The sequence below is a fragment of the Temnothorax longispinosus genome, chromosome 3, assembly GCF_030848805.1.
Source record: "Temnothorax longispinosus isolate EJ_2023e chromosome 3, Tlon_JGU_v1, whole genome shotgun sequence".
NCBI lineage: Eukaryota > Metazoa > Arthropoda > Insecta > Hymenoptera > Formicidae > Temnothorax > Temnothorax longispinosus.
Genome location: NC_092360.1, coordinates 11,049,033 through 11,062,005, shown reverse-complemented (window position 1 = coordinate 11,062,005; position 12,973 = coordinate 11,049,033). Strand labels below are relative to the sequence as shown.

General features: G+C 36.7%; 3 protein-coding genes and 1 long non-coding RNA gene across 5 annotated transcripts; 2 read left to right on the top strand and 2 right to left on the bottom strand.

The window, feature by feature from the left end:
- Positions 1-241: 241 nt before the first annotated feature.
- Alg13 (Alg13 UDP-N-acetylglucosaminyltransferase subunit) lies at positions 242-1,966 on the top strand. Its single transcript, XM_071774501.1, has 2 exons — positions 242-1,014; positions 1,125-1,966. The coding sequence occupies exons 1-2, from the start codon at positions 928-930 to the stop codon at positions 1,539-1,541; spliced, it is 504 nt and encodes a 167-aa protein (XP_071630602.1). The 5' UTR covers positions 242-927; the 3' UTR covers positions 1,542-1,966.
- On the bottom strand, positions 1,622-4,672 carry Scsalpha1 (Succinyl-coenzyme A synthetase alpha subunit 1). The gene is made up of 7 exons (XM_071774499.1): positions 4,454-4,672; positions 3,383-3,618; positions 3,083-3,304; positions 2,891-2,995; positions 2,635-2,814; positions 2,375-2,509; positions 1,622-2,285 (listed from the first exon to the last, which is right to left on the bottom strand). The coding sequence occupies exons 1-7, from the start codon at positions 4,488-4,490 to the stop codon at positions 2,199-2,201; spliced, it is 1,002 nt and encodes a 333-aa protein (XP_071630600.1). The 5' UTR covers positions 4,491-4,672; the 3' UTR covers positions 1,622-2,198.
- Positions 4,673-5,332: 660 nt separating this feature from the next.
- On the top strand, positions 5,333-12,056 carry LOC139810715 (uncharacterized). Of its 2 annotated transcripts, none has more exons than XM_071774498.1 (13): positions 5,333-5,659; positions 6,177-6,370; positions 6,498-6,936; positions 7,015-7,142; positions 7,383-7,498; positions 7,991-8,127; positions 8,222-8,298; positions 8,482-8,611; positions 8,693-8,930; positions 9,008-9,169; positions 9,262-9,453; positions 9,550-9,632; positions 9,705-12,056. In XM_071774498.1, the coding sequence occupies exons 2-13, from the start codon at positions 6,184-6,186 to the stop codon at positions 9,832-9,834; spliced, it is 2,019 nt and encodes a 672-aa protein (XP_071630599.1). In that variant the 5' UTR covers positions 5,333-5,659; positions 6,177-6,183; the 3' UTR covers positions 9,835-12,056. The 2 variants fall into 2 exon arrangements, with proteins under 2 accessions (XP_071630599.1, XP_071630598.1); XM_071774497.1 differs by having other exon boundaries at positions 5,335-5,659; positions 8,222-8,352.
- On the bottom strand, positions 7,939-8,758 carry LOC139810718 (uncharacterized). Its single transcript, XR_011731468.1, has 3 exons — positions 8,634-8,758; positions 8,235-8,385; positions 7,939-8,134 (listed from the first exon to the last, which is right to left on the bottom strand). It is a non-coding gene; the product is annotated as an uncharacterized lncRNA (long non-coding RNA).
- Positions 12,057-12,973: the final 917 nt, after the last annotated feature.

Here is a 12,973-nt window from a genome sequence, read left to right as displayed (position 1 = left end):
CGCGGAATCGCGAATATCGCGATTGCTTGATTGGCTCCCGTTTTTAGATCCGGCAAATCAGTCCGGGAATTATGAATCTCATTGGAGAGAGTTTAGGTCCGTTCTTTTTTACCTGAACTTCTTGCACGGTTTATCTTCTCTCTTTTTCTCTCCAACGTGAAAAGGAAAGAAAAAGGGGAAAGATGAACTGTGCAAGAACGAAAGAAGTTCAGCAGCTAAAACGAACAGACCTCTAGCCAATGCTCGTATGACATATCTCGTATTTAACCCTTTATAACCGGTTTTTTGTTTGTTTGTAAGAAGAATTACACGACCAGTAAATGGGAAATGAAAATTAAAACTTAATTAAGTTTAAAAAACAAATATGTAGACAAATGTATACGTAAATTTCAACTCGTGACATTATAGAGGGTTAACATCTTGAATATAAGATTGATTTGTGTACATTAAACTGACAAGAGTGACAAGATATTTAACATATGTGTTGCTAAATAATGTGATAATGCGTCAAGACTGGGAATTAGATCAAGAGAAGCCGTGTTTTTGCATTTAAATAATTATATGCACAACAGTTGAGTAGGTTGAGTACATATGTAGAAGTGCAGGTGACTGGATAACCTAAAATAGAACTGTCTATTGTCAATCCAGACCTATCGATCAAGATTTTTAGTGGAATCAAGATTAAAATCAGACTTATTCCGGATCTGAATTAATTTACTCTTTCTAACTTTAATCGAGGATATCCCAAAAATAAAAAAAAAGAATCAGGTTAACCGGGTGAACCGCTTCTCGTTAGAATGTGGTCCAACGTTATCTTTTGCACGTGTAAAAGCTTTAATTAATCCGACGGAATTTTTGACAAAAACGAAAGTATAAGGGATACTGAGCCGTCGTTTTGATACATAAAACAATACACGATACAACGCAATGTCTGATAAAACTGTATTTGTTACCGTTGGCACAACAAAATTTGATGATCTGATAACTACAGTGTTGAGTCGCGCAGTCCTGGAGGTAGTTTAACAATATTTATATTTTTTCATTATTTATATCAATTTCTTTTTGCTGTAGATTCAATTATCTGTTCTTCATTTGGTGTTTATAATTTAATATTATGGTTCTAGGCTCTGTCAGCACGTGGTTACAAGCATCTGATCTTGCAAATTGGCAACAGCGACTTAAAACCAGATTGCACTGCGCGTTATGGTTTCCGTAAGATAGAAACTTTTGGTTTAAGTCCATCCATTGGGGAGTACATGCAACTAGCAGACCTTGTGATAAGCCATGCAGGTGCGGGAAGTGTATTGGAAGCTTTAGAAAAATGCAAACACTTAATTGTGGTGACCAATGATCTGCTCATGGACAATCATCAGATTGAACTGGCTGAACAGCTATACAAAGATGAGCACTTGTATTACTCTACTTGTCAAAATTTGTTGCCTGTTATACGAACGATGGACTTGGCGAAGTTAAAGCCGTTCACCAGTGACAAAAGTACAGATATAGCCAATTTTATTGACAAAATAATGGGATTTAGGTGACGATGTTGGGATAGTTTTTTTATCTTGCCAAGTATGGAAAAAGACTGTTTTGTATCGATGTTATAAAAAAGTCCAATAGCTGTGGGAACAAGCAGCAATATTTATATATATTTGAATTCTTAACATGTTTTACAATATGGATACATATTCCATAAAGTTTAAATTCATTACTGTAATATATTATATGGTTGATGTAATTTATACAATAATAGTATATTATACACTTAAACACAACCGTCCCTCAAAACTATGTTTACATGATATAGAAAAATTTATAACTCTGCAGTTAGTCAAATTGTGACAGATCAATGGCAGTTATAACGTTCCCTTGGATAATTTGTAAATTATTCTTGGACATCTGTCACTGTTAACGTAACAATTAATTCTGTAAAAGTATCATAAAGGTTGTTGGCTATTAAAATAAATCCAGCTCTTTAAAAAATATCAGTTATCTTCTATGTAATCTTTAGCATTGATCAACGTCCTATGATAATCAGAACAATTGATATAATATTAGCAAGTGAAATAATTTTTATGCTCCAATGCACTACTATCTTCTGTGAGTTATTGCTGTATGGCATACTTTCAATTTATTTTTCACGAAGACATTTTACACGGACAAGAAGAGAACTACACAGAATTATAGTAGTGTGTGCTTTAATTACAAATCAAGCCGAGCCGTGTCATTTCCTTTAGAAGTTCGTTACCCATTTGTGCGGGACTCCTTGTTACTATTACACCAGCCTGATAACAGAACCCACGTATGTATTGCTCGATTAAAAAAAAATGATTTAAAGTATATTAATAATACGTGAATAGAAATTTTGACTCACTTTTTCGAGTGCATTAATCTTATCTTGCGCTCCACCTTTTCCCCCTGAGATTATGGCACCAGCGTGTCCCATTCTTCGTCCGGGTGGTGCAGTAATACCAGCGATAAATGATACCACTGGTTTAGCTTTTCCACCCTACAACATGTATAAAGTAAGCGAAGTACGACATACTAATGTTACGATGGGCTCCCAGGACGAGACAGGATTTGGCTAGGACAGGATCGGGATTCGGGTACCAATAATTCTGAACAGCAACCAACAGTATTCTTTTCGATGAGATATTCCGCTGCCAATTCCTCTGCGCTGCCACCAATCTCTCCTATCATTATAATACCATCGCAATCTGGATCGGTGAGAAATACATCCAAACAGTCGATGAAATCGGTACCGTTGAACGGATCGCCGCCAATACCAACGCATAACGTTTGCCCAAGTCCCGCCTTCAAATAAAAATATTGTTGTAATTATCATTACATTTGACATTAACTTCTGGACGTGCTTCTGAAATATGCTTACAAGCGTCGTTTGATTCACAGCCTCGTAAGTTAGGGTTCCCGATCTCGAGACAATGCCAATCTTTCCTTTTTGATGTATATGACCAGGCATAATACCAATTTTACACTACAACATTACATACGCGACGAGAAAGAATTATATTCCGTTTTGTCAATAAATTTGTAATATAATAACTAAACGTTATTTTTGTACCTGTTCAGGTGCTATTATTCCAGGGCAGTTCGGACCAATTAAACGCGACTTATTTTGTTCGAGTAATCGCCTTTTCACTTTGACCATGTCATGTTGAGGAATACCTTCCGTAATACAAACAATTAATGGCATTTCTGCGTCAATTGCTTCCATAATGGCTGACGCCGCGGCCGGAGGAGGAACGTAAATGACTGTCGCAGAAGCTCCAGTCGCTTCTTTCGCCTATATAAGATATAGAAGACAATTTAAACGCCGCAACAGAGATAAATGAACAAACGTTGTAAAAGAGTAACAGTGTACCTCCTTAACAGATTTATACACTGGTTTACCAAGATGCTCTGTTCCAGCCTTCTTGGGACTAACTCCGCCTACTATCTTTGTACCATAATCGAGCGCCTGCTGGCAGTGGAAAGTCCCTTGCTTTCCAGTAAAACCTTGACATATCACTTTGGTATTTGCATCGATTTTTAAATTCTTCCTAGTTTCTGTGTAATTAAATCTCACCTGAGAACGTATTAAACTTCCACAGTTTCTAACTGAAAAATCACAAGACAACACTATAATAAATGAGTATTGCCAAATCTATTGGATAAAACTAAAATACATGAAAAAGAAGAGAAGGATAACCAAGATATATTTATTGTTTAAGAATGTCACAAGTATGGCATCATACGTAGACCAACATCAATATACAAATTAAAGGGGAAAAAAAAATCATGTTTAATTTTTTACATTTCAATACTACGCACACATTGAAAATAAAAGGTATGTTTATCGCCTTCTTTTATTCTTAGCAGCAAATTCCAAGATTTCTGGGTCAAGGTTTATTTGCTTGCAGATTATCCAACGTAACAAATTTCTACTATGTCATAAAATAATGAGCAGAAGGCATTTCCGTGTAACTTAAAACATGCAATATATTCTGAGAGAAAAAAAAACAGGAAAGAGATTAAAGTACATGAAAGAACAGGGGGTATCGCCAATCCCAGCTGTATGTGGGAGAGTTATCGCCACGGGGGAAGGGTCGCGAGATTATTAATACGAGAGCAAATTATCCAATTGCATTGCGTACGAGCCCGTGCATAGTTCCCAATTAGTAAAACACGCATTTCCCGATGAGGCCGCGAGCCAGCCGCGCTCATGTCCTCCCTTATATAATGAAATGTCATAAACGCGGGCTGTCAGCATTATTTTTAGTTCCGTTCATAGGCTGGCGCGTGGCGTAATCGGCGGGAGGAAAAAAAGAATCTCGAGGGCATTGCCGTTGAAACGTGCAAAATTTAGAGGGACCAACGAGGACGGTGCAAGGTGCAACGCGGGGATATCGCGGGACGTATCGGGGGAGACACACACACGTCGCGAGGAACCCACCAGCGAATTTTGTGAGCGACCTGGCAGCCACAGCCATCTTTCGGTTCGTCCTTTCCGCTGAGGAGGCAATGCTCAAAATTGAATTAACACCGGAGCACCATTGATAGTACTAGCCACTACGGTTCTGACTACTTCTGACGTTCGGACAAGAAGGTCATAGTCCAGGAAAAGACACAGACGGGAGATATCGCACGAAGTTGGCGAAGTTGGCCTGGCTTGAGCCACGAACTCGCGATAGCGTATAGAAACGTGGATCGCGCGCCATTCGCGCCTCGATCGCCTCGTCTCCATTGGCTACGAGCATGTCGCGCTTCTTCTATTGGCGAATTTTAAATTTATCAACATTGTCCGTTACTCGATCTAACATATATTGGACATTTTATCGGTTTATTATATGTTATTAATATTATAATATTTTGCTATCTAATATTAATAGGAGCTAAATGATATTTATAGTGCGATCTTACACTTTTATGTGGACGACATAATAAGATTTCGGGAAATTATACGGTCATAATGGATTAATCTAGTCTAGGCAACTAAATTTGCTAATTTTTCTATTATATTTACATATAATAGAAAAATCAATTAATCGCTTATTTAGCACGAAGACTACTATTGCTGCGCAGTGCGCGGACTACTATATTTCTTTTTTTTTAGTTTTCTTTATTCTAATTGATTAAATTTCGATCTAATCTCAATTCAATCTCATTAATCCGTAGTGTGATACGAGGTTTAGGAACTGATGAGGGCTAGGGATCAATAATTGATCATCAATTGTCATTTTCACCAACAAGAAGAAGGGATGCCGGAAAGGTAGCGCGCTGTACGATCAGCAGCGGGACTTCCGGGAGCGAGCGTAGTTGACAAGAGGGACGATTGATGGTACCGCCGTTGGCGCCGTTGCCGAATGTTCATCGCTCGAGACTCTCTCGAGGGACGGTCTGTGCGGTGCGCCAGTCTACACAAATTCTTTTCGATTTCATTATCATTATTACTGACATAAGAATTTAATTATATCCACGTTTTTACATGGATCGCAATTCAATCAAATTCGCAGTGCCCCGGTCACGTAGGTAATATCGGCGCGTGCACGAAGCATGATACGGGCGACGGCGGTGTCGGGGAAAATAAATCTGATAAAAATGACGTGTTGAGAAGATACGCTTTATCGCTTGACGGGGAGCGTCGAAGGAATTGCCCAAGGTAAATGCACTTTCGGCGCGCTCCCAATTTATTCCGTCGCGCTATCGATCCGTGATTTTTATCGCGTGAAACGTTACGGCCGCGGAGATCCCGGAAGTACGCCGAAAAATCTCCCCGTCCCCGAGAGCTCGAGCCCGAGGAGCCGTGTCCGTGCCAGTGTATAGGACTTTTCTTCCCCGTAATCCGATACGGTTCTCGGAAAGACGGGAAAAGTCTCTCCGTGCATGACGCGCCGAAACACACATCGCCGCGTGGAACGGAAAAGCTTCCGACGTCGTGGCTGTCGCTCCGAAGTCCGGCGTACTTACGCGGCCGTTCTAGATTCGTACACCCGGGAGGAAATTTATTTTTATTATCTCTAATTTTGCGCGTGCCGCCCCAATTGTTGCGATTCCGCGAGGTATCCTGGCTTTAATGTTATGCAACTGCATGCCCCCTCGGCTGATCCCCCCGGCTGGTCTCCCCGGCTGGTCTTGCGCGCCCTAACATTTCTATTGTGTTGTGGCCTAACGTGTAGAGGTAGGATGGAGGAGAGCGGCACGAGCTCGGAAAATGTCTGGCACAAGGGCAAGCCTGAAGAGCAAAGCGGGCTGTTCCAAGGAGAGTCCGCGGCCGCGTCCGTAGAAGCCAACTCTACGTCGTTGGCCGATATATTTGACACGGCGTTCACGTCGACGGTTGATCCATCGCCGCAGCCTCGGTTTCCTTCAGGTACACGTGAGGAACTTGACACAGCTTCCTCCGTCGGTCTCTACGTAAAATATCTTTTTTACGTACAGACTTCTCGTTACGGTATATGATGCAATATGAATCGAACGCACGTCTCTCTCGCTTCCAGGTAATGAAATGGAGTACGAGCATTTATTCGCGGAAAGTGATATCGAAGAGTCAGACGTAACAGCTATAGGTCCTTATGCAAATTCAGCTCATCCCACTGCTTCCGAGAACAATTTTGTTTATGGAAATTATTTAACGCAGCAAGATGCAACTGGCGACTCGCAGGAGTATTGGCAATCTAATCTCTTGAATTGCAACATGTGCCAAAATAGACAAGAAAGAAACTCTAAAAAAGATCCTCCTACTCGACAATTGAATAATTCGTGCGAGGACAGAGTGTGTGACAATTATAGAAGAAAAAGAATTTTGCACGATCGTGACTTGACGGTCAAGCATAAAACTAAAAAGAGCGACGAACAAAAATTATTGAGTGGTCAGCAGCCAGATAGTTTGAGTATAGCCGGACCGTCTAGATTGTCGGATCATCCTATTTCAAACAGGTATTTATTTGCGATCTATCAATGTTTATATAGTTTGTTATTTGCAATATATTACGAATAAATTATATTACTTTGCAGTATAACGAGAGCGGCAGAAAACGCAGATGTTTTACAAAATTTAGGAAGTGATAATGCCAACGAGTCTAATAGTTTGTATCATTCAGTTATGTCAAATGTGATAACTCCTCAAGAAATGCATTCATCTCGTACGTAGCATTTAAAATACATTAAAGCTGAAGTCACATGGCATGTATTTTCCGCGTAACGCGTAACCGCGTAACCAATTAGAAGAGAGCGTTTCGCATTTTCGGTTACGCGTATTCGCGCTTCTGATTGGTTACGCGATACGCGTTACACGGAAAATATCAGTCCATGTGACCGCACCCTAAGACTTATATATGCATAAATTAGTGATTATTAATCTGTCAATCTTGTAACTTTAACAGAAAGTGATGACACACCATCGGCACCAGATCTGCAGCTAGATTGGTCCTCCAGTAGTGATAGTGACGATGAGGATGGCTCGGTTGAAGTACTTGGAACTGTCAACCATAATGCCAAGGTAAGTGAATATTTTTAAATGTAAAGAATAATACACGCTAAGAAAATTAATGTTAGTACATGATTAATTCGGTAGATTATATTTAATTGTTTTGGTGTGAAAAGTGATTATAGTCTCTTCATATAATATTTGGTGTAAGAGAAATATAATTGTAGCTTTTGTTCATAAAGATTACTTCAATCAAAACAGAATATAGTTGGTCTTTTAATGTCTTGTTGCTACGGTTTATCGACCATATCTTAAAGTATTAAAATATTTTATAAAAAGCCTTGTGTTGCAATCCTTTCATATCAGAAAGATTAATAATACACAAACAATACTGTAGTATGTCAAGTCTTTCTCCCGAGTATGAGTGTCTGAGATTATAACGAGAAGAGTTCAGAAATTAGAAAAATACAAGAAAATAGCATAAAACAACTAAAACAGAAAATCTATCAATGTAGATACTGTGAAAACTTTATTTAAAAGAACGCATTTCCCATAATGTTATAGAATTCATTAGAAAATACAAATGAGGATAATCATACAGTCACCGTAGTTGACTTAACTGTAGAATCTGACGAAGAGCACACATCATCTACGCCGACAAATCCTGTAGTTAATCCATGGTCAGCAGATTATAATCATAGGTGAGCACTGCATTTTTAAATACATTGGTTTTTATCTAATTACGATAATTTTTTTATTTTTACAATGTTATACATGTCATAAAATCCTGTTTAGAAATAATACCCACTGTATGCATGGACCACCACCAGATTATTGGAATCATCTGCATAATATTTCTAACATGCATAGAGGCAGGTATCACAATCATAGATTGCCTGCTCAAACAGGTTATTCACCTATAGGAGGTATGACCTTATATTTGGAAATCTGTCTAGTAACTGTTAAAGAATGGCATAATTAGAATATAAAGTTTACCGTAATATATATTATAAAATAATAGGAATAAAATTGAACTTTCTTATTATTATAAACAGATACAGCTACGGAAGTAGTACAAGTAAGACCACGGATGCATCCTATGCAAGAAAGATTATGGATGAATCAGCAACGCATGCAGGAAGTACATAGACGAAGACTTTACCACAGATCTTCGTCTCATCACACGTTAGTATTTCAATATACTTACATTGTATTCCATTTTAGGCAAAAATGCATCTTTATTTATAAATCAAACTTTGTCATTAGTGCGGGACCATGTAACGCTCACGTGCATTCATCGACGCAACATACTTGTGGAGAGGGAGAAAACAGTAGTCCCCCGAACACTCGATGCAATAATGGCACGGATAATGCAGCGTATACAGAAAATTATCTCCCACCTCCTATCTTACCGCCGCCGCAGCAACCTACTGTTTACAGTCATCCCGAGGCTCGAGGGCCATCTAGCTTTTATAGGGGACCATGCCCTGTGCTGCCTATAATCGTAATCTAAAGATCCATGCAAAATGTCTCGATATCATATTTTATATAATTTACATTTCGTATTGTATATATTTACAGGTAAATCCGTTGAATAATCAGCCAGTAGACTCGATGTCTCCGCTGATGTTACCATCGATACATCAACCGATACATCAACACGTGCATCATCATATGTATCATTATGATCCACATCAACGGCAACGCATGCATCACGTTCACATTAGTTTCCATCCCCATATGGTTCGTTTTCTATTATATGTATATTGTCAAGTACATTACACGTAACTTTTTAAACATATATTTTGTTTCATATTACTTTAACGCATATATAGCAAGGATCTGGAGCACACCAGATAGTACCGTTTGCACCGGGTATGTCGGAATTCGTATTGCAAGGAACACGTCACATGTCTCGACTGGACAATTACATGCGCATTGTTGATTTGCGACGTATGGCTCATATAAGTTGTGGGGCTACACAAGAGTCCATTGAAAGCCACACATTCCCTCACAAATATAAACGGGTAAAGATTTAAATAAAACCTTTTAATATCAATACATTTACGTTACATAAGCAATCTGTTACATGATATTACAATACGTTATGTATCTGTTCGCAGGTAAAAAAGGTAGAAAATGGGGAAGATGCTATTGAGAAATGTACAATATGTTTATCTGAATTTGAAGATTGTGAACGTGTCAGGTAAGAATTGTTTCAGCTTTTATATCTTAATAAAATATGAGTTATAGCATTTTTGTATTTTTTTTTGTCCAGGAGGCTTCCATGTATGCATTTATTTCATATTGACTGCGTTGATAGATGGTTATGCACCAATAAACGTTGTCCTATATGTCGAGTGGATATCGAAACATTTCTCCATAAGGAATTTACTACTTCGGCATAGTTTAAGGTTTCCCATATCTGCCTCTTTTTGAAATGTAATCAGGTAACGTATATATGATATCAAATATTTCAAGATGGTCCATCCAGGAAAAAAATGCACTGGGTTACCACTACTATTACGAAATAATGATGTAAAATGTTATGGATAATCAAAATAACGAAGCATCAGCTGAGTTCCTCAAGAAGACAAGAAGAGTTGTCATTGTTTCTTTTTACATCTACCATCTGTAGTTGATTTTATGTGTCTTGATAATGATAAATACTAAATTGATTTATCGAACATTAATGACTTATTCATATTTAATTTTTATCTTTTTATCTATAAATATAAAACAAAATCTGTACTATGAGAACATCCAATATTCTTTATATGATTTTATAAAGATATTGCATTTTTTTTTATAGAATATGTAATATTTAAAAAATATATACATAGACATATACAGAGAGCAACTCGATTTGATTCTATATCGATATAACTTTGGGTATACAAGATATATATGCATATAAATTATATACATTCAGTGTATTTCAACTTATGAGAGTGTATTGGAGTTTCTATTGTAAATATTTCATTGATTGTATGTAAATTTTTGTAATGCTTGTATTAAATTTGTGACCTTAACCAAATTCTAGTATTACATGTTATACTAGCGATAATTCAAAGAGTAGCTTCGTTCTAATTTTGTCCTGAATATTGATATACATACATACAGGATACATATTAGTCCCTAATTTGATTCTGAACATTCATTCTCAACAGCATAGATCTGAATATTGGAAAGATATCAATTTGCATCTGTTGCAAGTTGCTATTGATTATTCTCCGTGTGAGAATATCGCTAGTGCGTTTTTCAAATTACTTTATATTATTATATCTATTAATACGTTACATTTCATTTTCTTTATAGACATTATTCTAATTAAATTCGAACGCAGCGGCAATTGAAATAATATTGAAAATGATATGGCAGTCTTGTATTCAATTATGAATTTATACTGAATTTCTTCGATTATTACCGATGCTAAGCCAAAGACTTAGCTTAAGTTATAAGCGTAAACGAATATCCGATCTATAGGATGATTAAGCAATTTTAAATGAATTAAAGATAATCGCCATTGCACCTATGAAAACTACGAAAAAAAGTCACTGTATCGTCAGGCCTTATATATATTGTCACTCTTGTATATATATGTTCTGTTACATAATAGAATCAAAATAATACTACTGTTCTATAATTATAACAATCCGTGGTAAAGGCTGCTTTTACCACATTAGTACCTTCACACACACACACATATATACACACACACACACACACGCGGTATTCAAGTAAATACTGTGGCGTGAATAATTTTATTTTGTTAATGTGCGATAAAAAATATATAATATATAATAGGTAATACGTAAAAATATACATATAATATCATACTTACAGAATTAATCGTTGCTGGTTTGATATAAAAGAATGAATTGACAAGAGGGAAATATTATATATTATTATCAAAAATTTTCGTCAAGTCCAAGTTTGGTGAAGATCTACATTTTTCTGCTAGATTGTGAATTTTATCGTCTGAAGATATAACGATCTCGTATAATTATTTCATTATTGACGAACGATTGTTATCGCGGAAACATTTTTATACACTGCCATATACCAATACTATCTATCAAGATTCAGTTATTAAGGGACACGGGGTATATCTATTTAACGACCGTTTTATTTTATACGACAAATTTTAACGGTTGTTTAATCGAGTACATTAGTAAGTTTTAAATATTGAATTCATATTTCGAGGGTGATATGTAATACGTCCTGTTTCAAGGATCGTGAAAACAAAAGAAAAGATATATTTGCCATATACAATCAAGTAGTTAGACATAATTCGTCTCGACGACTTCTTATTTTGCGAAATAAGAGCAAGTGGATATATACATGTATGTACCTCTATATTATAATTATAACTACAATACTACATATATATGTGTATATATGTATATATATATATATATATATATATATATATATATATATATATATATTTATGTATGTATGTATGTATTGGAAAACTTAAAATAATAATTTTATATACTTTCGTATAAATAATAGGAATTTATACTGTATATATAATAAAATAGGAATGATAATGCAAAATATTGACTTACTGTTGCAACGCTAGAGAGTAAACGTTATACAAAATACACGACCCTTAAAAAAATTATTACCTTGTTTAATTAAAACCATGAAAATCACTCGATCTTGCGTATGTTCATCGGTCGAAGACTCGTAACGCGAAATGTCCTTGAGTAACGCATATTTGTATTAATAGCGTGTGTATCAACATGTGGAATCGCTCTTTTATTGCCGGTAAATTACCGCGTACGCGGAATTGCACGTTGGCGATTACAAATAGATGCGAGAAATCCATTAGTATTATTATGCGTCATATGGGTACCTACGACGACGACGTACGAGCAGCGTCACGAGGTCGCCTCCGAAGCGTAAAAAAATCCCAGAAATGTGAAACAGATCTGAGTTGTCCGAACTGGCATTGAGAAAGTAACGCCATGGGGCATTTGAAAAGTTCTCTTATTCATGGTAATCCGCTAGTTCAGTGGCGATGTGATTTTCTCTGATGACTCATGTCGAGCATCTGAGACGGGACTTTTTGTAGATATCCCTCCGATAAAGAGAATGCAGTTCTTCGCTATGCTTTTGTATAGCGATTCGTATATGTAGTTCGATTATCGATATAGTTATATAATACCTGTATAAAATGACTCACACGTGCAAATGTAAAACGGGAAAAATTTTTCTTAATGACAGGAAAAAATGTCTCTCAAGAATGTTTTGCCCAAAATTCGATAGAAACTGTTAAATATTATAATATGTCCGGCCTTTGTGCAAATTGTGTGTGGCTAACATTCCGATGTATGCTTACGCAGTCTTAGGCACCCAGATAGTAAAGTGACGTCAAATGACATGTCTCGATGACGTCTCTAACATCAATAATACGTCATTAAGACGTGTTTAGACGTCATCTTGTTACCTGGGAAAACATAGAATAACAAATAATCTATTAATTGTAATCCTTAAACATTGCAATTAGTGTTATAGTGAATTATTATAACTTATATT

What these genes read in the sequence shown, in the direction of transcription:
- Alg13 (XM_071774501.1), top strand. Translation starts at nt 928, where the DNA reads ATGTCTGATAAAACTGTATTTGTTACCGTTGGCACAACAAAATTTGAT. An exon ending in TGAGTCGCGCAGTCCTGGAG is followed by an intron (nt 1,015 to 1,124) that starts GTAGTTTAACAA and finishes TTATGGTTCTAG; the next exon opens with GCTCTGTCAGCACGTGGTTA.
- LOC139810715 (XM_071774497.1), top strand. Translation starts at nt 6,184, where the DNA reads ATGGAGGAGAGCGGCACGAGCTCGGAAAATGTCTGGCACAAGGGCAAG. An exon ending in TCAGCAGATTATAATCATAG is followed by an intron (nt 8,128 to 8,221) that starts GTGAGCACTGCA and finishes AATCCTGTTTAG; the next exon opens with AAATAATACCCACTGTATGC. An exon ending in AGGTTATTCACCTATAGGAG is followed by an intron (nt 8,353 to 8,481) that starts GTATGACCTTAT and finishes TATTATAAACAG; the next exon opens with ATACAGCTACGGAAGTAGTA.
- Scsalpha1 (XM_071774499.1), bottom strand. Translation starts at nt 4,490, where the DNA reads ATGGCTGTGGCTGCCAGGTCGCTCACAAAATTCGCTG. An exon ending in GTCGCTCACAAAATTCGCTG is followed by an intron (nt 3,619 to 4,453) that starts GTGGGTTCCTCG and finishes GTGATTTTTCAG; the next exon opens with TTAGAAACTGTGGAAGTTTA. An exon ending in TGTATAAATCTGTTAAGGAG is followed by an intron (nt 3,305 to 3,382) that starts GTACACTGTTAC and finishes TATCTTATATAG; the next exon opens with GCGAAAGAAGCGACTGGAGC.